General features: G+C 34.9%; 1 protein-coding gene across 1 annotated transcript in view; it reads right to left on the bottom strand.

The window, feature by feature from the left end:
- LOC142337532 (uncharacterized) overlaps window positions 1-27,360 on the bottom strand; it is a 54,797-nt gene that overhangs the window by 3,537 nt on the left and 23,900 nt on the right. Inside the window, exons 6-8 of the mRNA XM_075386826.1 lie at window positions 17,494-17,680; window positions 17,017-17,137; window positions 1,483-1,772 (exon numbers count right to left, since the gene is read on the bottom strand). Of these exons, the coding sequence (XP_075242941.1) occupies window positions 1,483-1,772; window positions 17,017-17,137; window positions 17,494-17,680 (598 nt within the window). The remainder of the gene's footprint in view (window positions 1-1,482; window positions 1,773-17,016; window positions 17,138-17,493; window positions 17,681-27,360) is intronic.

Raw genomic sequence — 27,360 nt, 5'->3', positions numbered from 1 at the left:
ATAGAAATGAGTCGAAAAAATATTGGAGTTTCTTAAAAAACTATGTAATTAAAGTTGTTAAGTAAACATGGCATCAAAAACCATCTTTTTGAATGAGGCACGTCACGCATGATCAAAATCTATTAATGACAGGCGAGGAAAATTAATTCAGAGGCAGGGTATCCAAGGGATTTATTTTTGGTGCAAAAACTTTTTACTTTGAAAACGCGGTCTGCCGGGAAACAGTCCGAGGCCATAACCAATGAGCGATACTGCCTTCAAATGCTCCAATTTTAATTACGCAAAAATCAAGAAATCAAGCGTGGAAAATTACTCAAAAAGTCTAGCACAGGAATGTTCTAAAACAACTGTAAAACGAAAAATGACCACAAGACCACGAAACAAAAAACAGCCGATAGAGTACTGGAAATGGCTCTATCAGCGTCGGAACTTCACAATAAAAAGTGTTAATGCAACAAAAACTCCTAACTAACCTTACCTATTTGAGAAACATCAAAAACGAAATAGAAACAAAGCTATAAATAGTTAGAAACCACCAATTTCAGATGGGAATGTGGTTAAGCGTAGAGGGCGTATGTGGGTGTGGATTAGTAGCTTACTGGGGGTGATATGGTAGATACAGGGGTGTAGGTAGGTGCTAGATAGGTACCCAAGGCGTAGGGATGCGGCGGGTTATGTGGGTGTGGGTGTACGGGTGGACGGGGAAGGTTTTTTTGGGTGGGGGAGGGTGTTAGAGGGGCAGGTGGTAGGCAGGATGGTTGATGTGTAGCTGGTTAGTCTGCAGTTTAGATAGGTAGGATGGACTTACATGAGATCATTTCACCTTGAATATTACCAGAACTCCGTAAAAAGTAAACGTTACGGACTAAATTTCTTGTTAAAGTCCAACGCTCGAGAACAGAAGTCAACGTCCAAAAACAGAGGAAAAAAAGAAAGTCAAAATTCATGCCACGAACAAACTTGCTTCAGCTAACAAGAACCTAAGTAATACCAATACTCATCTTCGAGTCGTCATAACCAAGAGCAGCGAAACATAGTTACACTCAGCTTACAGCCTCGCAGCTATAAACAAAAAAAAACAAAAATACTTCATTAATTTGAAGTACCTTACTGTCAGGAATTATTCCTTTTAAACACCCTAACTTTCCCTTTTTCCTATAGCCTATAGAACTCAACATAAATGTCGAAGAAGCCGAGCAAGAAGATAAATTAAACCAATTTTTATCAACGAAAAAAAACAGCCTGAAGACTAAGGAATCGTCTCGAAGCAAAACATGACTTAAACCACAGGCAACTACCTACTCGTGCCAACTATTTACTCAATTGAAGTATTCAATCTGAAAGACGTTTTTGATTGCTCTGGCAGAAGGATAAAAATTGAATGAGACCTACAACAACGCCAATTTCCAAATCCAATTCGCTTTAAACAAGGCAGTTCAAAAACGTATGTTGTTAAAATCAACACAACATAGACCAACCAACCTGACAACGGAATTCCACTGGTCACATCTTTCATAAACAGTCCATCACTGAAGCCTCCATTAGCACCACTTGCAGCATCAGCATTTGAAGCAGCTGGCGAACTTGCAGAATTAACTCTGGTTTTGACTCTTTCAAGTGCATCTCTCAACACATAGGCCACAGAAGATGGTCCATACCAATCCCCCACACTCTTCCCACTTTCCCTTCCGATGTTAACCAGAGTATGAAGAGAGAAGGGAGCTTCCAGACCAGCAGCATCGTCAAACAGCCGAAGGATGTCCAGGTACTTCCTGTAAACAATAGACGATTTTCACACGTTTTGCCAGCTAAAATGGTCAACTTTTTCCTTTGACTAGTAAATTATATATAGCGTTAAAAATTTTCTGGATTGTCCCGTCAATAAATTAGGTAGCTGAAACTTTATCAATCGATAAGAAACCACATTTCCAACATACGAGAAAATGTTGAAAGAGCAAAAACAGTTTGACGTTTAACACGAGGAAAGAAATCTATATATGGTAGACTGTAGTCTTTTCAACAACCGTCTTTTTTTAGCATTGATATTTGGAATGCAATTGCTTCAAGTTTCATCAACGCTAAGTTTAATTTAAAGACCCTAGAAAAAAATGAAACTTTTGATTACAAGACTTTGATTGAGTCTTTCGGAACATCACAGTTAATCAAAAGAAAAGAAAACAGTTCTCGGAAAAGAACTCGCACTCACAAACAAACACGAACTTTGGTTCAACTGATGGTACTGACACTAATCACGTACACTTATACAAAATAAGAGTAGAATATATGAGCATGTCGCACACTTTTAGATGAATTCTATTTTACTAATAATTATGGACCGAATAAAATCATTTTAATTGCTATCAGTCATTAAAGAAACCTTAAATATAGTAAATACGCCCGACTGTGACATCGATCATCGTTTCAGAACAAATTCGTTTTCATTATTTTGCGAATATGTAGATAACGGAAAGGATTACTGTATTAACTTGCCTTCAGTTTCATAATACAGTAACAAAACAATGATAGATTTATGTGGATTAAAGCATAAACCGACAAATGTTGCTCTCGAACAACAAGTGATGCAATTTAATTCAGGGGCTGTAGCCTAGACTATTTTGGGTGCAAAAATAGTCAACCACGCCGGGATTGGAACCATGGAACTCCCGATCTCTCACCAGAAGTACTGCCTATTCGGCTATCCTTCCCTTCGTTTTGCTATGCTGCAATCGATTTTATATGAGCGTGAAAAGTCTCTTGAGAAGTGAAAGAATGTTCTAGAAGAAAAGCGCAAAACAGTCAAGGGAAAAATTTGCATTAAAAAGACCAACACGTTTACAATAATTGCTACGAACTTCGTTCGAGAGCAATTAATAATGGCATATTTGTTAACTCCGGGTACAATTGAAAAAGAGTATCTAAATGATCTTATTTTTCCTCGTTGTTGTTATAATTGCATTAACAAACACAATTAATTTTTAATTAAAAGAATAAAATATTACAATCCAAAGAAGCAATAGAATGTTTGCTATATGCTAATGCGCGAAGCAAGGTTATTAAAAACAAAACGCCATTTCGCAAATTGGTTTCTCAATACCATGTTCAAATTCAAACGTTCGGTTTTCTCAAAATAGGTGAAGGTCTCACACTAATATTATATTGTGCTTATAATTAGTGACATGATGTTTTTTATTATAAAGCTTAGTATAAATAATCTCCCTTTCTTTCTTGCTTTCTTTCTTTCTCTCTCTCTCTCTCACACACACACAAACACTCTTTTTTTCTCTCACACTCTCCCTCTCGTCTCCATCATCTCTCTCTCTCTCTCTCTCACACACACACACATACTATCCCTCTCTTTCTCTCTCTCCTCTCTCTCTCTCTATTTCTTTCGCTCTCTCCTCTCTCTCTCTATTTCTTTCTCTCTCTCTCTCTGTCCAAACAATATACACAAGTTTTCATAACATACGCCTCTACATCAAAGTTTTACACTTCAAATAATTTATCACCAAATGCCATACAACTGTTTCCTTTCCAAACCTAGCAACGAGGGAAGGGGAGGTTCATGCCTTAATATTATTTCACTTCGACAAAACATGTCCTTCATAAGGCACAATAAAATTTATTGTTCCAATACTTTTAAAGATAACCGACTAACGTCGCGCGAATTAATCCCGAACGACCGGCGCGCGAATGGGTTGGGCAGCAACTAGCCACGCTTTAGAGAGGCTAGCTTTAGCTCAACTGAAGGGACGTAAGGTGAGCGCAGCGGGGTGTACCGCAGGGGAGTGCAAAAGTAGATTGAGGTGACTGATGTGGAGGCGGTGGGTGTGGGATCAATTTCTAAGAAACCCCCTTCACACCGTATAAGTCTCCAAAACAGTTTCTAAGAATCGCATACTTGTAGACCAATGGACTAAAAGGCTCTAAGAGAACTTAATACCCACAGGGCGCTACCTCTTCAACAGGTTTCTGAAGAGGAAAAACCAAATGGGTCAGAAAAAAAATCGGTCGTGAACGAGAAAGAAGGAAAGAAACCCTAACCGACAGAGAGAGAAAGAGAGAGAGAGAGAGAGAGAGAGAAAGAGAGAGAGAGAGAGAAAGAGAGAAAGAGAGAGAGAGAGAGAGAGAGAGAGAGAGAGAGAGAGAAAGAGACCTATGAATATTTTCCGTGATGGGATTCGACTCTGCAACTTCTAGTTTTCTAGCCTTGTTAGTAAACAAATCGTAAAAAAAACTGAAAAAGGCAAAAGTAACAACTTCCAGATTGCGCAGTTAAAAAGTTCAAAACCATTTTTGGTCACTGGAGGTCTGTCAAGTAACCCATCTGCAAGACTTAAAAAGTTTCGTTGGCCAGAAATGATCGTTACACTCAGAAAAGGACAAAGAAAACAATCGCAAATTTTATCAAAACTTGCTCAAACTTAAACATATTATTATCTTCAAAACCTTTTCATTGCCTCAAGAGAATATCAAGTATCCTTGTTTCAAGCCTGACTAGCTCAAAAATCCATAAACTTGGAACAGAATAATTTTCCGAAAATTCTAAAAAATTAAATGTCATCCAAAAATTAGAATAACTGGAGTCATATAAATTTTAATCCGAATTCCATCAACTCTCGAAACTATGCAGCAGCTTATTATCAAACCTTGAAGCAGGTTTCAGGGCCCTGGCGCCGGGAAAAAAATTAGAAAAAATCAAAAAATTAAAAAATTGCAAATATTCGTGGTACAAAATTCTTGAAAAAACACTCCATTACATCTAGAAACTATAAAGTAACCTATTGTCAAACCCTGGAGGTTCCATGGCTCTTAACGTTCGTGAAACCTAAAAAAAGTTTTCAAAAACCTAGAACAAAATGCAAGTTTTATCAAAAACTTGCTAAAATTTGCGATACTAAAAAATTGAAAACTAATCCATGACCAAAAACTTTCCATAAGTTATCATAAAACCCTAACGGAGGTTTTCTGACCTCTCTGAGGCTCAAAAAAGTCTTGAATAAGGATTATAATATAAAAAAACAAAGTGCAAGTTTAGTAAAAAAAAAAATGCTAAAATTTGTGATGTTATCCCATTACATCTAGAAACTATAGAGTAACCTATTGTCAAACACCAGAGGATGTTCCTTGACAGCTAAGACTAAATAACTCAAACAATAACAAAAATTTTTAAAATTTCATTGTGAAAATTAGCATAAATTTGCATGTTTTTTTTTGGAGAACCAAAAAATTTAGCTCCTAAAATGGTCGTGAAAAGTACTTTTGTCTTGCAAAATAACTTAATCAATTTTGATCAGCCTCAATTTCAGACTGCTCAAACCGAAAACTCAAAATAACGAAGAAAACAAGAAAAATTGCAACACTTTGAGCTCAAAAACTATTAAAAATGACCTTTTAACCTTAAACTGAGGCCTTCGCAGTAGCTTCACTACACCAAGCACTTGAAGGACTACTGAACGGCCAAGGGCCTCTAATGAAACTTAATGCCCGCTGAGCGCTACCTGTGTATCTCTTTTTTATGGACGAAACGTCAAAAGCCTCCTACGAAAAATCAGTCAAGTGAAAAATCGCAAAAAAAGACCAACAGGACAATTGCTACAAGCTTCGTTTGAGAGCCATTGAAACTGAAGAGCAGCAAACCTCATTGAGTTCAAAGTAATTGATATTCTGTCAACCTTTTCAGTCTGAGAGTTTTTGGTTCGCTCCTTTTCGTTTCCTTTGATTAGGAAGAAAACTAAAATGACAAAAATTGCAAGTTTTATCAAAAAAATTGCAAAAATTTGAAATATTAAAAGGTTGAAAACTATTCCATGGCAAAGAAAAATTTTTCAACATATTATTATCAAACCCTTAGGGATGTTTTCTGACCCCTGAGGCTGAAATTCCCTGAGAAATGACAGTCAAAAAATAATTGTTTGTTTAAAAAAATGCTAAATTTCGTGGCGGTTACAATCTTGGAAAACATTCCATTAAATCTGGAAACTATGCAATAACATGATATCAAACCCTACAGGAGGTTCTTGGGTTCTTGAGGCTGGCTGGAAAACCTAAAAAACAACCAAAATTTTCAAAAAAATTAAAGCAAGTTTTATCAAAAAACTGCCTAAATTTGTGATATTTAAATTTAACTTGTGATCTTTAATTTGTGATTTAAGTTGAAAGCTATAACAACGCCATTAAAAATTTGTCAGTAACTTAAAATCAAACCCCAAAGGAGACTTGCTGGCCCCTGGGTCGAGAAAGATCTAAAAAACGGAAAAAAAAATGTCAAAAAATTACTAAAATTTGTGATGTTAAAATGTTGAAACCATTCCGTTAACACTAGAAACTATGCATAAACTATTATTAAACCCTAGATGAGTTTCCTTGACACCTACGGCTGACAAAAACCCGAAAAACTTTTAAAAACTACAAACATTTTGGACTGTACAAATTAGTAAAAATTCTCGTATTTTCAACGAGCTGTTGTTCGTCGGCAGCTCGACACAGGGGGAGAAGGGGGCGAGGTTGCAAAAATCGCATAAAAAATGCAAATTTTATCAAAAAATTACTAAAACTTGTGATAATAAAAAGTTGAGAACTAATCCATGACCAACAAAAATTTTCCAGTAACTTATCATTCAACGCTAACGGAGGTTTTCTGACCTCTCTGAGGCTCAAAAAATTCACGAAAAAGGACTAATTAAAAAAAAAGTTTTGTCAAAAAAATGCCAGAATTTGTGATGTTAAAAACGTGAAAGACATCCCATTACATCTAGAAAATTTAGAGTAACCTATTGTCAAATCCTAGAGGAGGTTCGTTGACAGCTAGGACTAAATAACTCAAAAAATAACAAAATTTCATTGCAAAAATTAGCATAAATTTGCATGTTTTTTTGGAGTACCAAAAAATTTAGCTCCTAAAAAGGTCGTGAAAAGTACTTTTGTCTTGCAAAATAACTTAATCAATTTTGATCAGCCTCAATTTCAGACTGCTCAAACAAAAAACTCAAAATAACGAAGAAAACAAGAAAAATTGCAACACTTTGGGCTCAAAAACTATTAAAAATGACCTTTTAACCTTTTAAACTGAGGCCTTCGCAGTAGCTTCACTACACCAAGCACTTGAAGGACTACTGAACGGACAAGGGCCTCCAATGAAACTTAATGCCCACTGGGCGCTAACTGTTTATCCCGTTTTAAGGACGAAAAAACAAATAGGTCAGATGAGAAAACGATCAGGTGAAAAATCGCAAAGAAAGACCAACAAGACTAACATAACTGCTACAAACATCGTTTGAGAGTCATTGAAAATGATGCCTAAAAAACTGAAGAGCAGCAAACCTCATTGAGTTCAAAGTAATTGATTTTCTGACAAATTTTTCAGTCAGACTTTTTGGTTTGCTCCTTTTCGTTTCCTTGGATTAGGAAGAAAACTAAAATGACAAAATTGCAAGCTTTATCAAAAAATTGCAAGAAATTGTTATATTAAATTTGAAAACTATTTCATGGCAAAGAAAAATTTTTCAGTACATTATGATGAAACCCTTAAGGATGTTTTCTGACCCCTGATGCTGAAAAAACCATGAAAAATGACATGTCAAAAAAATTGCAAGTTTTGTTTAAAATATGCTAAATTTCGTGGCGGTTACAAACTTGGAAAACATTTCATTAAATCTGGAAACTATGCAATAACATAATATCAAACCCTAGAGGAGGTTCTCGGGTTCTTGAGGCTGGCTGGAAAACCTAAAAAACAACAAGAATTCTCAAAAAATTAAAAGAGCAAGTTTTATCAAAAAAACTGCCTAGATTTGTGATATTTAAATTTAATTTGTGATATTTAATTTGTGATTTAAGTTGAAAATTATTACAACGCCAATAAAAATTTGTCAGTAACTTAAAATCAATCCCTTAAGGAGACTTTCTGGTCCCTGGGTCTGGAAAGATCTGAATAACGAAAACTAAATGTCAAAAAATTGCACAATTTGTCAAAAAAAGGTAGAATTCGTGAAGTTAAAAAGTTGAAACCATTCCATTACCACTGGAAACTATGCAGTAACCTATTATTAAATCCTAGATGAGTTTTCTTGACACCTACGGCTGATAAAACCCGAAAAATCTTTAAAAATCACAAATATCTTGAACTGTACAAATTAGTACAAATTTGCGTATTTTTAGCGAGCAGTTGCACGTCGGTAGCTAGACAAAGGGGAAGAGTGGGGGGGGGGTTTGCAAAAATCGCATGAAAAATGCAAGTTTTATCAAAAACATACTAAAATTTGTGATACTAAAAAATTGAAAACTAATCCATGACCAACAAAAATTTTCCAGTAACTTATCATTGAACACTAACGGAGTTTTTCTGACCTCTGAGGCTCAAAAAATTCCTGAACAAGGACTAATTTAAAAAAAAATAGCAAGCTTTGTAAAAAAAAAATCGCTAAAATTTGTGATGCTAAAATCTTGAAAGACATTCTATTACATCTAGAAACTATAAAGTAACCTATTGTCAAAACCTAGAGAAGGTTCCTTGACATCTAGGACCAAAAAAACTCAAAAAATGTTGAAAATTTTCAAAAAAATTCATTGTGAAAATTAGTATAAATTTGCGTGTTTTGTTTGGAGTACAAAAACCAATAGCTCTTAAAATGGTCACAAAAAGTACTTTTGTCTTGCAAAATAACTTAATCAATTTTGACCAACCTCAATTTCAGACTGCTCAAACAAAAAAACTCAAATTAACGAAGAAAACACGAAAAATTACAAAATTTTGGGCTCAAAATGACCTTTTAACCATAAACTGAGGCCTTCCCTGTAGCTTCACTACAATAAGCACTTGAAGGACTACTAAACGCGGCTAAGAGCCTCCAATGAAACTTAATGCCCGCTGGGCGCTAACTGTTTATCCCGTTTTAAGGACGAAAAAACAAATAGGTCAGACGAAAAAACGATCAAGTGAAAAATCGCAAAGAAAGAACAACAAGACTAACATAACTGCTACAATCGTTTGAGAGTCATTGAAAATGATGCCTAAAAAACTGAAGAGCAGCAAACCTCATTTAGTTCAAAGTAATTGATTTTCAGACAATTTTTTCAGTCAGACTTTTTGGTTTGCTCCTTTTCGTCTCCTTGGATTAAGAAGAAAACTAAAATGACAAAATTGCAAGTTTTATCAAAAAATTGCGAACATTTGTGATATTAAATTTGAAAATTATTCCATGGCAAAGAAAAATTTTCCCGTACATTATGATGAAACCCTTAAGGATGTTTTCTGACCCCTGACACTGAAAAAACCAAGAAAAATGACAAAAATGTCAAAAAAATAGCAAGTTTTGTTAAAAATATGCTAAATTTCGTGGCGGTTACAATCTTGGAAAACATTCCATTAAATCTGGAAACTATGCAATAACAAAATATCAAACCCTAGAGGAGATTCTCGGGTGCTTGAGGCTGGCTGGAAAACCTAAAAAACAACCAAAATTTTCAAAAAAATTAAAAAAGCAAGTTTTATCAAAAAACTGCTTAAATTTGTGATATTTAAATTTAACTTGTGATCTTTAATTTGTGATTTAAGTTGAAAACTATAACAACGCCATTAAAAATTTGTCAGTAACTTAAAATCAAACCCTTAAGGAGACTTTCTGGTCCCTGGGTCTGGAAAGATCTGAATAACGAAAACTAAATGTCAAAAAATTGCACAACTTGTCAAAAAAAAAGTAGAATTCGTGAAGTTAAAAAGTTGAAACCATTCCATTACCACTAGAAACTATGCAGTAACCTATTATTAAATCCTAGATTAGTTTCCTTGACACCTACGGCTGATGCTACCCGAAAAATCTTTAAAATTAACAAATATCTTGAACTGTACAAATTAGTATAAATTTGCGTATTTTTAGCGAGCAGTTGTACGCCGGTAGCTAGACACAGGGGGAGAGTGGGGGGGGGGGGGGGTTGCAAAAATCGCATGAAAATGCAAGTTTTATCAAAAACTTACTAAAATTTGTGATACTAAAAAGTTGAAAACTAATCCATGACCAACAAAAACTTTCCAGTAAGTTATCATTAAACCCTAACGGAGGTTTTCTGACCTCTCTGAGGCTCAAAAAGTTCTTGAATAAGGACTATAATATAAAAAAAATTGCAAGTTTTGTAAAAAAAAATGCTAAAATTCGTGATGTCAAAATCTTGAAAGACATTCCATTACATCTAGAAACTATAAAGTAACCTATTGTCAAAACCTAGTGTAGGTTCCTTGACTAAAACAACTAAAAAAAATAAAAATTTTCGAACTGCCAAAATTTGTGATATTTAAAAGTTGAAAACTATTACAAGGCCACTAAAAATTTCTCAGTAACTTAAAATCAATCCCCTAAGGAGACTTTCTGGCCCCTGGGTCTGGAAAGATCTGAATCACGAAAAAAAAATGTCAAAAAATTTGCTAAAATTCGTGATGTTAAAAAGTTGAAACCATTCTATTACCACTAGAAACTATGCAGTAACCTATTATTAAACCCTAGATGAGTTTTCTTGACACCTAGGACTGATAAAACCCGAAAAAACTTGAAAATTTACAAAAATCGTGAAAAAATTGTACAAATTAGTATAAATTTGCGTATTTTCAGCGAACAGTTGTCCGCCAGTAGCTAAACACAGGGGGAGAGGGGGAGGTTGCAAAAATCTCATGAAAAGACCGACAGGATTAATATAATTGCTACAAAGTTCGTCTGAGAGAAATTAAAAAATAGGGGGATATATATGCGAGGCCGGCCTTCTCTTTATTCAGTAGCCAAATTTTAATTTTTGTCTACCCATCTTAGAGAAAAAGAAAAACGTGATTTCGTACCAATTAGAGGCTAATTTTGATCTTTATTAACAAAGTATAATTTTTCATGCAGCAGAAAGGGAAACGTGAGAAAATCTGAAATAGAAGTGTAAAAAGATAAGTGTCTCTATTGTTTGAGTGGCGGGGAATCTTTAGTTGCTTTATTATTTAACTATATTATTATACATAAATAACTAAAGTCGCGCGATTTGTTTTCAAACGACTGGCGAGGTTGGCTTTGTCAGTACCTAGCTTCGGCTAAGGGAGGCTATGGGAGTATTATGTACCGCCCTTCACACAAAAAATTTCGACAAATCAGTTGCTTAGAGAAGACTAATAATGCTTCAAGCTCTCAGAGGGCTGCTCAATCCCTTAATGCCGTCCACGCTCTAACGGTTCATCCCGTTTCTGAGGGCGAAAAAATTGTTAGACGCGAGCAGCGATCAGACGAAGAGTTGGTAGGAACGATTAAAAAAACTACCCGCATGATAAATATAGCTGCTTCACATTTCGTTTGAAAGTAATTGAAAGCTTGGATTATACAAATTTGTTGAAAAGCAGAAAAAGATATATTCAAACTTGAGACAAGAAATCAAAAGAAAGAATTCAAAGCTTAAAAAGCTTATGTTAACCAATTCTTCAAATTTTCTCGGGTTCATGTTCTTCCTCGTAATACGCAATGTAGCTTTCTTGTGCCTCAAAAGATTCCGGATATAGTAAAAATAGAAAAAAATGACAAGATTAAAAACCAAAAAAAAAAACACGGACGCCTAAATTTCAGGAAAAAAGTTGAGCGACTAACGCTCAAATACGGATAACTTGTGAAAATGCCAATGAAGACGTCACAGAATGTTCTAGACCCGAAAGCGCAAAAACGGCCAAGCTAAAACTTTGCATTGAGATCAACGTTTATAATTGATTCAAACTTAATTCGTATTATATTCGTATTAAACTTAAAGCAATTATAAATCTGTTCATTTCTTTTCACTTTGAACCCTCGAGAGAACGAGTTAACTTCATTGGCTTGAATTGTCAGAAAACGCACCCAAATGATTCAATGAAAAGCACTTGAAGAAAAATCCACAGAAAAACTTTTTAGAGCGAGAAAGACAAAAAACTGACGGACTAATTAAATTTTCTGGCGGTACTACTTTCCTGATCATACTAATGAAAAATGGCCTCTAAAAAACTGCTTGATTCAATGAAAACAGTATGACTTTATTATATACCATTTGCAATAAAGATTATCAAAGATTCTTTTGATTAAAAATTGAGCACGTACGTTTAGCCCGAAACCTTTCCCATAGTTAATTCGAGAATTTGCTTGACTTATCTTCTGTTGTGCTCAGACTTGATCATGCCGAAAAAGTACAGAAACTACCAGCATGATTTTTTACTGAGCCAGAAAAAGACAAAAATTTGACAGACGATTTAAAAACTTTTCCGGTGCCACTGCATTCTTGAATATATTAATGTGACAAAACGGCCTCGAAAAAGCTGCTTGATTCAACGAAAGCAGTATAGGACTTTGTTACACACCATTTACAACAAAAGAATAAAATCAAAGATTCTGTGTGATTAAAAATTCTTTGAGCACTTGCGCTTAGCCTGAAACGACAGTTGATCCGAAACTTTACTTGACATATTAATTCTTGTTGTGCTCAATTTTGAACGATTTGAGCGATTTGATAATACAAATATCATTCAGAAATTATTAACCTTTTTGAAAAATGTGGAAAAATTTAAGTTCACTTATTTTCTACGGTTCATCACAAACATTCAAAACATAGCCGACAGATTGCAAAATAGATTTGCGTGCCGTATAATACAGATAGAAATAGATACAGATATAAGTTGAAAAAGTTATCGGCACAGCTAAAAACTACGTAAAATCAGCGATAAATTAATAAGGCTCGATAAAATTCACGCCGCAGAAGCCCTTTATCAGGGAACTATATCACACGACCCAGGTCCTTTGACTTTAAACTAAATCAAATTCAACTTAAGTTTTACAGCGCAAAGGTGAGGTATAAAATTTTGGACTAATTTCAATTTTTTGTCTACTCATTTAAGCAGAAAATGTTGATCTGCCAAAATTGCCATGCCAATAAAATCGAGTAGCTGATGGGAACAATAACACCTAATTAGAGTTCAATCTGCCATTTCTCGCTAAGCTTCACGAAACAAGCCATGTCTCAAAAAGATTTTAATTCTGCTTTGATTGAATCTAATTCCGGGCAGATTTTCAACATAAAGCAATTAATCAATCATGAAATAACTGCTCAGCAAACAGAAAACTCAAATGTCTGAAGATCCACATAACATTGATAATCAATAGCTCATTTAAAACAACACTGAAATAAGACACAAGACAAATATAGCTACAGTCAGTCAGTATTAAAAGGGCAGATATCAATTTGAGTCACAACTCTTACCTCTGGTCAATGCTGAACACATAAATTAGCTCATCTACTGCGCATTTTTGCTTTCCAAAGGTTTTTTTTAAAGGAATATCATTCTATATTTACAAATTTATTACCCCAAAACCAAATTGGCTAGCTACCGAAGCAGATCCAGGAAACCAAGACAAGGATTCCCCCAGACCTGCTATGATCACCATCAATTTACAGTTCCTTTTTGGAAGCATATTACGTTAAAGAACAGACAGATAGCCGTGCAAAAGCTGCAAAGTTGCCAGTTTATATCTGCAATTATCGAACACGGTAGATTACCCAATAAAAGTCACAAATGCCGCTCAACAGTTTTAAAACGAGTGTTCGATAACGACAAAATACGAGAATCTGTGTCACTTCAAAGATTTTTCAGTGACACAGATTCTCGCAGGTTTTTAATCTCATTTGATCAATTAAAACTGAGCCAATAGATCTATTAACTGCAACCATCTATTTTTGTTCACAATTAGCTTACTTTTGAGTGAGGTAAGATATGTATCATAGACAATTTGTCACTCAAATGACCTCACGCCTCACGCAATGAATTGGCACATATAATACGTCTCGACGCGATAGAAGTTGCTATGTGGTATCCTAATTTAAAAAAGATTTTGATATTTTGAAGGCTGCAAGATTTTTAATAACAAGAGGGAGAATGGGCAATCTGCGTTCGCACAATGTTCCAACCTTCATATTATAAACATTAAATTTAAAATAAATTTAACCTCTACTTTATCCTGAGCAATCAGGAGCCTGAGCTATCCTAAACTATCGTGTCTAAACATAATCAAACCATGATACATGGGCCAGTCAACCACAAACTGTATACAAATTCGCTTTTAGTAGTCTGCTTGAAAAAAAACATGCGGAAATGTGAGAAAGTTACAACAACCAATTGCTTTATGAAAATGATACAGTAAAAATTATGCTGTTCGAAAAAGAAACTTATACAAAAGTGCTGTTGATGAAATTTTGTTTGTATTTTATTCTGTGCCATATTTTTCAGACAATCTTGATAACATACTGATATTAATGTTTGATGTTAGTTGATTGCAGAAATCAAATGCAAAATAACAGGACTTCTACAGCTTCATATCAAAACTATTGGGAAGTGATTAAAAAATAAAGATAAGATTTCCCATAAGTGGTGTTTTTCGGTAATTTTAGGTTTATCCCATACAGTTCTTAACGAGCGAAAAGGCTAAAGAAAAGCTTTACATAGCAACATTGATTTCCAGTTTAACTTTAAAAAATTGAAGTCTTAAAAATAATAGCTAAAAAATTACTTAAGTTAAAAATTTGCAAGGTTGTAGAAAGTTTCTCTTATTAGTTTTCTTTTTGCTAGATCACAGAACAAAAGATCCTCTGTCTTAATGCAATAATGCAAACTTTTGTGATATCAACATTGTGAGGCTTGTCAGCAGACACCGTGAAAAACAATTCTTGTACAGCATTTCATTGTTAAGACTGACGTCAGGCGAATTGCTCTCAAACGAATAGCGAGCGGTTGGCTTCTTCAGTAGCTAGCTACAGCTTAAGGATGCTAGCTTTAGCTTAATTGAAAAGGCGTGAGGCTAGTGCTGCGAGGGGGCGCACGGGGATGGGATAGCGCACGGGGGATTGGGCTGGGGGTTGAGTGTGCTGGGTTGCGGGTTGAACGATGTGCAGGTGTGAGGATTGGGAGATGGTTTAAGCGGGGTTAGGGGCAAAGTGGGGAGGGCTGAAATCAGAGGAGGTCGAACCACCTTTTAGGCAATAAATTTATGTCAAAACAGTTTCGGTGAATCGCATACTTGGGATTTTTGTAAGCCGACAGGCTATAAGAGAGCTTAATCTTCACCGGATGTCACTTGTTCACCCAATTTTTAAGGACAAAAAGTCAAAATGATCAGACGGAAAACCCGGTCAAGCAACAAATCGCTTGAAAACAAACTGATGTCGGAAGAATTGCTCTCGTACGACTGGCGAGGAAAGAAAAACTTCTATGGTGCAAAAACCTAGTGAGGGGTTCAAAACCGCGAACTCGAGGTTAGGAGTCGGGTCAGTAACATCACCCAGTGCGCTACACAGGCTATGCACTGGCTTCGCTCACAATTTGCTTCATTTCAATGACAACTTGATTTCTGAATGCTCGCAAATCAAATCACTCCAAAAATCAAGCTTAAAAAGTCACTCCGAGTGAAATCGAAAAAACCGTCTAGAAGAAAGAGGTCAAGCGAAATTTTGCATTAAAAAGATACACATGTTTACAATATATGCATGAAACTTTGTTTGAGAGCAAATAAAAAGACCACAAGACTGATACAGTTGCGACAAAATTTATTTGAGAGCAATTAAATCAAACATCGTCTTCTTAATGTCAACAAAAAATGAATGGTTCACAACAAAAAATAAGACATTGAAATACAGCACGTTCTCAATTATTTTTGCAATGCTTAGATTACACAAGGAAACAAATCTGCAAAAACAACTGGCCTGAAATTGTGCAAATTTCATTAAATCGTTTTGTCAACCACTTCTTTCATGTCAGCAATAAAATAAAACAGCCGGCAGACTGCCAGAATAGCTGCGAAATACACTTGCGTGCGTAAAATACAGATTAAAACATATATAAATGAGTTAGAAAAAGTTTTCGCCGCCACTCAAAAGCTTTGCTGATACAGAGGTTGGAAACCCAACTCCCAGCGTAAGAATCCGAAGTATTAACCACTCGGTTATCAGACCCTTGTAACCTTTTATTTCACAATCTGTTTTGTTTTAGTGACATATGATTGCAGAAATCTCGCGGTTCTAGGTCATGCAAAAACCAAGAAATCAAGCATAAAAAGTCAAGCTGAAAAAGTCAAGCAAAAGTGTGTTAGAACAAAAGTAAAACGAAAAAGAGCTTCAGTCGACGAAACAAAAAAACCAAGAGCACCTCAATATAGCTACGGTCAGCTTACGGTGGCTAGAATAAACTAACACTTCATCATTCACTTCATCAATCTAATACTTCATCATTTTAATAGCAGATTTCCACAAATTTTGTTCAAATCAAGAAAAGAAACGTTTGTACAAATACAGATTAATTTTTTCGCTCAAATTTGTTATCCTTGAATGATTGAAAGCGTCCTGGAAGATATTTGATGAAACATGACATCACCTCTAATTTAACAATCAGATGCGCTTTGCAACATTAGGCACGTCTGTAGAAAATAAGCACTGTGATTGTTTTTGATGAAATCTTAGAAATGTAAACATGAATTTTTCTTAACGCAATTGTTCTGTATCCGCAATCAGTTTTATTATCATGCCAGTTGAAAGCTATTAAATCTATTCTATCACAGGAAATTTTTCAAACAGATTCTCATAATATCAAGTTTTCATGTTTTAAGTTATCATGTTTTAAAGCATATCCCACGAGATGTGTATAAAAGATACATCTTCCAGAGCATTTGAAGAGTGCAAGTGCAAAATCAAATTTTGACAAAATTTTCTATCTTTCATCATTCCATGATTGCTTTAAATTCAATCACTGTATCCTTCAAATTACGTGTCAATGAAACAAATATTTTTTTTACTTTAGAACTATACATCATTTCGGTGCACTAAAAACTACCTTTTTTAATATATAGTTTCTGAAAAAATACTTAAATGTATAATTTAGAATAATGCAGCTGACAACGAGAAAACATACCAGATCCAAATAATGTTCAAAATTTTGTACATCTGAATGTCGACTTATGAAATTCCATTAGTTAAGTTTGTTCAACGGATACTCACTTTTGGGTACTAAGAGGTCCTTCAAATCTCCAGTCCCTTCTCAACAAATGCAGCACAAGTGCCTGGCCTAGCATCATCTGTCCACTTCTCAGCATACAGCCCCAGCCAGTGTCAGAAGTTCCTGAGCAAACGTAACTAGGGGTCTTCTTTGATAATGGTCCGGATATGTTCAATGGACTACATGTTATAGTAACATAGAAAGTTCTACCTGGTTTCGCAATGACAATCCGTAAAAGGAAGTGCAATACAAGTTGGTGTATTGTTATTATATCTGTTATTATACTGTAATTAAAGGTCTACAAAATGTCTCACAGATTTGATCGCTCATTTGCAGAATAGTCTCAAAATTGACATTAACTACGCCAATTTCGAAGGAAACTGAAATTCAAACATTCTTTTATGCTCTCTAATGTAAAGATATAGTCAATTCTTCCTCATTATACGTACCATGACTCTAAATTGCAATGAGCAACTCACCCTTAGTTTCTGGAAGAGGAGGGAAATCTTTCCTGTATGTGAACCATATTCTAGACTGAAAGTCATGTTTGAAGGCAGGGAAGTTTTGCAACACACTTGTCTGCTCCGTGACTTCCTCACCCAAACTGCTCGAACGACGACGTCCAGCATAAGCACCAATTCCGCTAGGACCCAGAGGTGATTTAACCTAGAAATTGAATTTCAGAAGTGCTTTTGCTTCGAAAGAATGAAAATAGTGAAAATTCTAACAAAATAAAACTATAAAAACTAACGATTAGTTATTCAAATCAATGCTAGTTTATGAACAAAAAACACAGGATCAGAAACTGTAATATCGCAATTAGCATGAATTCGATAATTCAGTAAAATTAGTTTGTAAACATAGATTGTAGGAAAATAGCCCCAGTTGACGTACCTGCTGCACATCGGGATTGAAACAGACAAGCCAAAGAGATAAATTGACCAAAATTTTTCTAATTTCAGTGTGAAAATGTGTTCTAATTTGGCGCGCAGTTTCAGTTAGATTCTCGAACTATACTTAATTCTGTTTCAAAACTGAAAGCCAATAAGCTTAATACCAATGTCAGCTAGCAAATACTCGAATGAACCTTGATAACCTAATTGTCAATGACTTAATAACAGTGCTTCATCGATCTATCCCGTCTCTTTTGTATTTGATCTTTTAACATTAACAGTTTTCACCACATTGCGTAATTGAATGCGCGAAATAATTTAAGATCCATTCAGTTGAAACAGTGAATAATTAAGTCAGAAGTCGAACGTGAAAATCGTGACTTATGTAAAACGAAAAACGTAATCAAAAGGTTAGCGAATTTAAAAACATAGCAGGACAAGTCCTGACGTACAATTCAAGGAATTTTCATTGACTGCAGAAAAACTAGACCTAGAACCTAGAGTGAGTTGGAAAAACCTATTCCAAAAAAATCAGATCAAAAAACTAAAAAACAGAAAATCAATGTCAAAATGCCGCATGTGTACAAAAAACCACTAGCGAGAAATGCAAATTTGGTTCAACAAAAAAAAACTGGATCTAAAATGAACTATGAAAGGCTTAAGAACACCATTTAGAAAAAATCTCATCCAAAAAATCGAAAAAACAGTAAAAAGCGAAGTGAAATTGCCGCATGTGAACAAAAAATCACTAGCGAGAAAGCGAATTTTTGTTCAAACACCGTTTTCTCACTCTACTTTAAAATTAGAGGGAAACAATTCACACCGCAAAGCCACTCGCTCCATTTCCTGTTTCGGCGTGACCATTATCACTACTCCAATTTGACTTCATTAATCATGAAAATGTGTGAACATATCTAAAAAAAAACAGCGCTCCAATACAAATCAAATTCTTTGAATTGAAAAAAGGAGGTCGACTAAATAACAGCTTTCTTTGAGAGGCTGACAGCGGTTATTATCAACATTTATTGAAAAATGGCAGAGCTTACTATACTGAAATGTAATAAACTTAAATTAAAAAACAAATAGCCGTTAAATTGCCGATTAAAAGCCACATATTGAATCCACTCCTAAGGCATACTATACCAAAATTCGATCACTATCGATAAGAAAACGCGAGTCTTATTGTCTCAAAAATTTTCGGCGGTCAGATTGATGCTTGATTTGCAACAAAAAATAGCATCTTATTTTCAAAACATAAGCCTTCCGTTTTGTATGCTGCTCTCCCTAGGTTGAATAATAATTAGACCCTCCTCTATGATCTCACTGTCAACGCAGAATTGACAGAAGAAAATGTAGCGGGATAAACAAAAAACTTAACTGGATAAAGGCCAGAAAATAGCTGCGATAGCTTCGTTGAAAAATACCGATAAAGAAATAAGATCCAAGCAACTAAAAAAGAGAAAATTTTTATGACTCAACTTTGCTCTGACGAGTTAACCTTTTATAGCATCGTGTTATTCCTAGAAGCTGTCCTAAATTAATCTTCAATTAGAGTGATAGATTGTTATTTGACCTCAACTCCTCAGTATTAATCTAGTATAATCCTCGAGAGGCATGAAAATTCGCTTCGAAAAGGAGATGTTTAACAAAGTCATGTTTAACAAAGAAGTATTCAGTCGCATGAACGTAAGCCTAACTCAAAGATTGAATATTGACGTCCAGCACAAAATTCAGTAAGTAATTGAATGAATGAACAAGCTGCTGGAACGCAGACGTCCAGCATAAGCACCAATTCCGCTAGGACCAGAGGTGATTTAACCTAGAAATTGAACTTCAAAAGGGGCTTTGGCTGTGAAAGAGTGAAAATACTGAAAAATCTAACAAAATCAAACCATAGAAAATGACAATTAGTTATTGAAATCAATGCTCGTTTATGAACAACTAACACAGAATCAGAAAAAACATCGCAATTAGCAGGAGTTCGAAAACTCAGTAGAATTAGATTATAAGCATAGGTTGTAGGAAAATAGCCGCCGTTAACGCGCCTGCTGCACATCGGGATTGAAACTGAAAAGGAAAAGAGATAAATTGACAAAAAATTTTCCAATCTCTACAGTGAGTGTCAAAAAGTGCTCTAAATTGTCGCTCAGTTTCAGTTGGATTCTAGAACTATACTTAATTCAGTTTCAAAACTGAAAGCCAATAAGCTTAATACCAATGTCAGCTAGCAAACACTCTAATGAACATTAATAACCTAATTGTAAAAACTTATTAACATGGCTTCATCAGTTTATCCCGTCTCTTTTGATTTTTATCTTTCACCATTTACAATTTTCACCACATTGCGTAATTGAATGCGCGAAAGAATTTAAGATCCATTCAGTTGAAACAGTGAATGATGTAAGTCAGAAGTCAATCGCGAAAATTGAGACTTAGGTAAAAACAAAACGTAATCAAAAGGTAAAGCGAATTTTTTTAAAAAAAAGAAGAGCGACTAAACAAAAGCCGTTGAGAGGCTGAGAGCGAGCGGCTATTAATAATACTTATTGAAAAAAGGCTGAGCTTACTATACTTAAATGTCACAGCTGAATTAAAAAACAAACAGCCGTTAAATTGCCGATTAAAAGCCACATATTGACTCCACTCTTGAGTCATACTCTACCAAAATTCGACCACTACCGATTGGAAAACGCGAGTCCTATTGGCTCAAAAAGTTTCCGCCGGTCAGATTGATGTTACATTTGCAGCAAAAAAAGTTTCTGATTTTCAAAACAAATAAACCTACCTTTTTGTATGCTGCACTCCCTAGGTTGAATAATAATTAGACCCTCCTCAATGATCTCACTTTCAACGCAGAATTGACAAAAGAATGTAGCTGGATAAAGGCCAGAAAATAGCTGCGATAGCTTTGTAGACAAATACCGATAGAGAAGTAAGATCTAAGCAACTAAGAAAGAGAAAAATTTTAAGTCTCAATTTTTCTGTGATGTGTTAACCTTATTTAGTATCGTGTTATTTCTTAAAGCTGCCCTCAAATAACCTTCAATTAGAGTGGTATATTGTTGTTTGACCTCAACTCCTCAATATGAATCTAGTTTAATTTTTGAGAGGCAGGAAAATTGGCTTCGAGAAGATTAGTCATGTTTAATAAAGAAGTAATCAGTTGCATGAACGTAGGCCTAACACAATTTTCATGATATGTCACGAAATCTCGATGAAAAATCACGAAATGAACAAAGCAGAACAAGTCCTGAAAACCAATTTAAATAAAAGAGCCCGAAGTTACTTAAACTTTCAAATCACTGGACCCGAGACATTCTGTGTATAAAACAAATGAGAGCCACCGTAGAAGGATAACAGAAACAATTAGCAAAAGCTCTATTTTTGTTCAACTTTTAGTGAAATTTTTACAACTATTTTTTCTCGATTTACAGAGATATTAGTGAAAACAATGTCTCTGTAAATCGAGAAATAATTTTAAAAAAATTTCACTAAAAGTTGAACTCTAATATTATCGAATAGATAGATAGATAGATAGATTTATTTAGCTTTTTCGTATAAAAAAAAGAATGGATGACCAACAGAACATCAAGTTCCTCTTTTCAGATCACCCTCTAATATTGGTAGCACAAGACAAAAATAAACTTTGCACAACACAAGATAGTAGTAAACATGGCTGAACATAACACAAAATTAAGGAAGATCGATTGTTTGGAGAGTGCCATTAACAAAGTCAACAAGTTCAGAATGTCAGAAAAATGTCAGAAAAGTTGTTCCTAGAGACATTTTTTACATTATCAGGTTACACTCCTATTAATCTAAGCTTATTATATAGAACAGAAGCTCTAAATTAAACTGAATTTCTCACAATTTTAATTTTTTTAAAACGGAATATTAAGCAACTTCAATGTACTATTTCGTATATTAAAATCCTCATTTGTTTTCGAACCAAAACAACTAAATACAATGATGATTTCCAATTGAAGCTTGAGCAATTAAAATAAATGCAATTCTTAAACAGAGTATTGTATTGTTTAAACAAGTCAATGCAACTGTCCCGCTTTTTTCGGAACTGTATTATTTTCAAAGTTTTCTTTTGTAATTGGGAAAAATGGGAAAGAGCGAAGAGTAACTGCAACACTCGTAGACAAGTATGTCATATTGAATTATTTAATTTACATTTGTATTGTAAAAGTTTAAAAATTTACTTCAAGGAACATGCTGTCTGAGCTTTGAAATAATTCCACACAGCTTGCTAAGATTTTTTTACGACATGGGAGATGTTAGTTTTAAAAGTTAGCTTTGATTCCAAACGAATGCCAAGATATTTGCATGTATTATCAACTTTCACATATTGGTTATTTAAAAGCGTGGGTTCACATTATCCGTTTTAATGTTCAATTGAATGGTTTTTCAAGATTTAAAACAGTAAAAAGAACACAAAAATCTTCAAATATACAACCAGGGACCACTTCACGCAAATAAAGATTGCCGGATAGCAACTACGATAAACCTTCGTGATTTTCACATGAAATGAAAAATGGGAAACTCAAAATAAGATATCTTGCCCGCCTGTTTTAAATTCGAGTTTGACAACCTATTGTATATTATTCTAAAATTGGACGTCATAGAAGCTCCATCAAAAGTGAAAAATGACATCACATACAAATCTGTCAAATTTGGTTGAATGTATGAAAGAAAAACAGATTTGAAGTGAGCATGACATCACTTGGTCACAACAAAAACCTTGCGAAATTTGAAAAACGTTGAAAGAATTTGTGAAGTGATTCGAAGTGTCGAGAGAAGTGCCGAGAACAAACTATCAAAACCAGCGGGAAAATCCCCAGATAAACTGAGCACTAATTTCGGATCTATATTTTTGTTGAGCAAAAGAAGGAAAACCTGAGCAACAAAATGAGTTTCAGTAACACCAAAATAAACACTACTGAAGCCAGAAGCAAAGAAAAAATCAAGGCGAAACAATTTTTTGCCCCACCATAGCGATCTAAAGAATTTGATGTCTAAAACTTTGCATCAAAAGCAAAAATGCAGCCTGGGCATTATCGAGACAAAAAAGTGAATAAAAACAGAAAGCATAGACAAATCACAAACAGAAGTAAACCTTAAATCTTTAGAACACAAAATTTAAACCCTCCATGTAACCAAAGCAAGTTAACTGGGAAAATTTGATCCGCAAAGTATTGTATGATTGGAAATATACTATAAGTTAACATTCCAAAACTGGCCCAACTGTCTGGTCCAAAAATTCACCAAAAGTGTGTGCTCAAAAATAGAGGTCACCGTTATCCCCCACGTATCCAAGAGACTTTAGGAAAGCAAAAGGCGGATAATCATCAAACAATAATTGGATTTCGAAAATTGTATGTCCAAAACAGCAAATAACCAGAAAAATATAAGGCAGATTGCCAGAAAAGAGTTAGCTATGTAGATCTGCAGTCTCAGAAAGTAAAAAAAATACGACGAAAAAGAAAATGATTCTTTTCATTAAGCACTGAGATGTTAAATTTCATGAGCGAATCAACAAAGAGCAGGACTGAAGTACTTGTGACGTCATATTGTCATAACAAAAATCTTGACGAAGAAATAAAAAACCAAGAGAAGGCCAATAATAGCTTCGAGGTTATAAAAAAACACTTTCTCAGCTGTGGTATCATAGCATTTCAAAAACTTATCTGATTGTATAAAACACTGGTTGGATAAACGTTTGATGAAAAAAACACCCACCGGCAAAAATTAATATTATCAGGAAAAAGACAAATGATACAGATTGAAACTCAAATTCAAAACTTAATTTAAACCAAAGACAGGCCTGGCCCCATTTTATTTCTAACATTAAATTTTGATAAATAGATCAAATTTATTCCTGCACATTCTACGAAATGAAATCAAGAGTAAAACAAACAATCTGAAATAAAGAGCTCAAACGGCAGATGAGAAGAGAGCAGGTGCTACCAAAAATGCGGCTATAAACGAGTCTAAACTCTGTAAAGAACCAAAACATAACCGACAAATTGCCGGCCAATAGCTACCGTTAACCCGCTTGACGCACATGGAGATTGAAACAGATACATGAACAGATACCGGCGGATGACTTGCTCTCGAACGACAGACGGGGGTAATTTAATTTAGAGGGGGCGTAGCTTAGAAATGTTTTATGTGTGCAAAAAACTTCCCAGCGGGGGTTCAATCCCGGACCTCAAGGTAGGCGGCCTATTAGATTTAGCACTCGCTTCAACTAACAAACTTTATTTCTGAAAAACAGCAACTTAGATCACTCAGAAATGAAGAACTTAGGTGTAAAAAGGTCACTAAAGAAGTCAGAATATTCAAGCACAAAAATTTTGAATGGAAGACACGCATGTTTACAATAATTGCTTCAAACATCGTTAGGAAGCAATTAAAAACATACCCAATTAATTTTAACATGCCTCAAAAGAGCCATTGATACCTATCATTTACAAGACAAAATAAAAAATAACAAAAAACTACAAAAACAGGCAAAATCCAAAACATACCCGGCATATTGCCGGAAAATAGCCGCCGTTGATTCCCATAACTCTATTGGGATTGAAAGAAAAGAAAATATCAAAAAATTGATTTTTGTATAAAAACATGTTAAGTGCGATTAATTTTGATGTCATTTCGTAATTGAACATACTCCTGTCTCTCAGTGAGAGGCTACAGGTTCTAGTATCAATACCAATAAGCATTATAGGTAGTAACTGAAACTTATGAGAACAAAGTTCAATTACCGTTTCTATTTCTGACTTTGATTTTTTTTATACTGACTCTCTTCAATTTGAATTACTTTGCTGAGCAGCTGCTGTTTAAAAGCACTTTGAGCAGAATGACAGAAGAGTAAAACTAGCCTGGAGAAGTCTAAAAGATTTCACGCAAAATGTCGAAAAAGCGGCAAAATGGTAAAGCGAAAAAAAGTTCGACGAAGTAAAAAAAAAATAGGAGCGCAATAATGGCCGGCTGAGAAGATGAGGGCGGCTATTAAAAAGACAAGTTGACAGAGTGAAAAAGTGTTCTAATTTGTTCCGCTATTGCTGTTAGATTTTAAAAAAACAGGTCATACAACTCAAACTGAACGCTAACAAGCTTAATACTAAAGCCAGCTAGCATTCATTTTAATGAAGGTTGAAAACCTAATACACTTTGACTCAACGTTTCATCCCTATTTCTTCTGATTTTGCTCTTTCAACCTCCACTATATTAACTATACTGCGTAATTCAATGAGCGAAATTAAAACCTGTACAGTAGAATTGAGCGAGGTGAAATAACGCGTGAAAGTTGTCTGATGTACAAAAAAAAATGTGATCGTACCGTAAAGCGTAAAAAAGGCAAGCTTAAATAATGGCCAATGAGAGGCTGACAGCGGCTACTAAAAGCTAAAAACAAAAATAAAGCGGCTATACGCAATTGCAAAAAAAAATATGAAAAATTATCTTCCTAAATTTTGCAAATACTTAAAACTTTAAAATTAGAGTAGAAAACAACTCAGCTTCACTATACAGTCTTTGCCGTTTAGGCAAAAACTGAGCCAACACGCAATGAAAAAATCTGAAAACTAAATTTACGTATTCAAAACATTGAAATCCGTTCACTGCAAATAATTAATCAATTAATTATCAATTATCAGAAATTAATCAATTAATTAATTAACTCAATTATCAGAAACAGAAAAAAAATTTATAGTGCGCAAAAAAACAATAAAATAAGCCAAACCAGAGCAGGAAAATATATTTTTTTATAAATTCAACAAAAAAATCGAGCAAATTAAATTAGTGTATTTACAACAGCTATCTAAATTATTTGAAACTGTATATGGAAAGAAAAGGTTGTATTTATAGTACCGAGACAATCAAAAATGAAAAACAGAGCCCGCAGATTACCGGAAAATAGCCGTTCTTGAGGCGCTTGATGCACATCGGAATTGAAACAAAACAAAAAAAAGAGAAAATTTGACCGAAATTTTTTCTGTGACAAAGGGTTAATTTGGTGTGAATTTCAGTTGGATTCTAAAACCATACTTCATTCTGCTTATAGACTGAAATCTGATAAGCTTAATACCAATGTTAGCAAGCAAACACACTACGTAATTCAATGAGTAATAGAATTTAAAATCCATTTAATTGAAACAGCGAGTGAACTATATACAAAATCGTGACTTATGTAAAACGATAAACGTGACCAAAAGGGAAATCGAATTAAGAAAGGAAAGCGCCTAGATAAAAGCCGTTTAGAGGCTATCGGCGGCTATTATTAAGAGCAAATAAATTAAATATTGTACCTTAATCTGAATTCTGCAACTCAGCGTGATTGAAAATTGAAAAGACGAGAAAAGTCACGAACTCGTGACACTTCAATATTTCCAACAGAAAAAAAAACAGAATTATCAAGGTAAAGCGATGGGGAAGGTAGGGCTGGACGAGAGAGGGGGTTCTAAATTGCCCGAGGGTGGACGTGCGGAGGGTGGACGTGCGGAGTGTGTTGTGGGGATGAATCGGGTGGAGTTTCGATTAATCGGATATTTAGAAACAAAAAACCGTAGGTCTCTAAGAGAACTGCGCAGCCACTCAAAGCCCTCCGGGCATTACCTTTTTATTAAAATTAAGAACAGCCCTTCAAATCATTGAAGTGTCTCCTCAAAGCAGTTTTAGTGAAACGCCTTATTAGAGTATATTTAGGCATAGGGCTCTAAATTTCCGTGCTCAAAATGGGATAAACAGGTAGCGCAAGGAAGGCATTAAATTATCTTAGAGCCCTATCACTAACTATACTCTAGTCAGGCGTTTCACTAAAACTGCTTTGAGGAGACACTTATGATTTGAAGGGCTGTTCTTAATCTTAATAAAAATGTAATGCCCGGAGGGCATTGAGTGGCTGCGCAGTTCTCTTAGAGACCTACGGTTCTTTAGTTTCTAAATATCCGATTAATCAAAACTGTTTGTGGAGGACGATTTTAAATTCAGTCAACCACCCCACTCATCCCCACAACACTCCGCACGTCCTCTCCAGTGGGCGATTTGGAACCCCGTCTCTCGTCCAGCCCTACTTAATGCCTTCCGTGCGCTAACCGTTTATCCCATTTTGAGCACGGAAATTTAACAGCGTCAGACAAAAAATCGGTCAGGCGAAAACTCGCATAAAACGACCACGGGACTATTATAATTAACATAAAGAACTAATTTCAAGCGAATTGCTCTCAAACGACCGGCGAGCGGTTGGCTTCGTCAGTGTGAGGCTAGCTTTAATTCAATTTAAGATCACAGACGACAAATTTTTTGATATTTCTCTAGGTGATTTCTCTAAAGAATATTACAGTTCACCTAAAAGCAGTTATTTATAAAGCGAAAAATCAAAGTTTTGATTAAATTATAATTGTAGGGAAGAAAAATGATTCCATTTCGGTTCTTTAGAATCGG

This window comes from Convolutriloba macropyga, chromosome 4, assembly GCF_964194025.1.
Source record: "Convolutriloba macropyga chromosome 4, txConMacr16.3, whole genome shotgun sequence".
Lineage (NCBI taxonomy): Eukaryota > Metazoa > Xenacoelomorpha > Acoela > Convolutidae > Convolutriloba > Convolutriloba macropyga.
The sequence above is the reverse complement of the archived record's forward strand: the minus strand, read 5'-3'. Positions and strand labels throughout refer to the sequence as shown.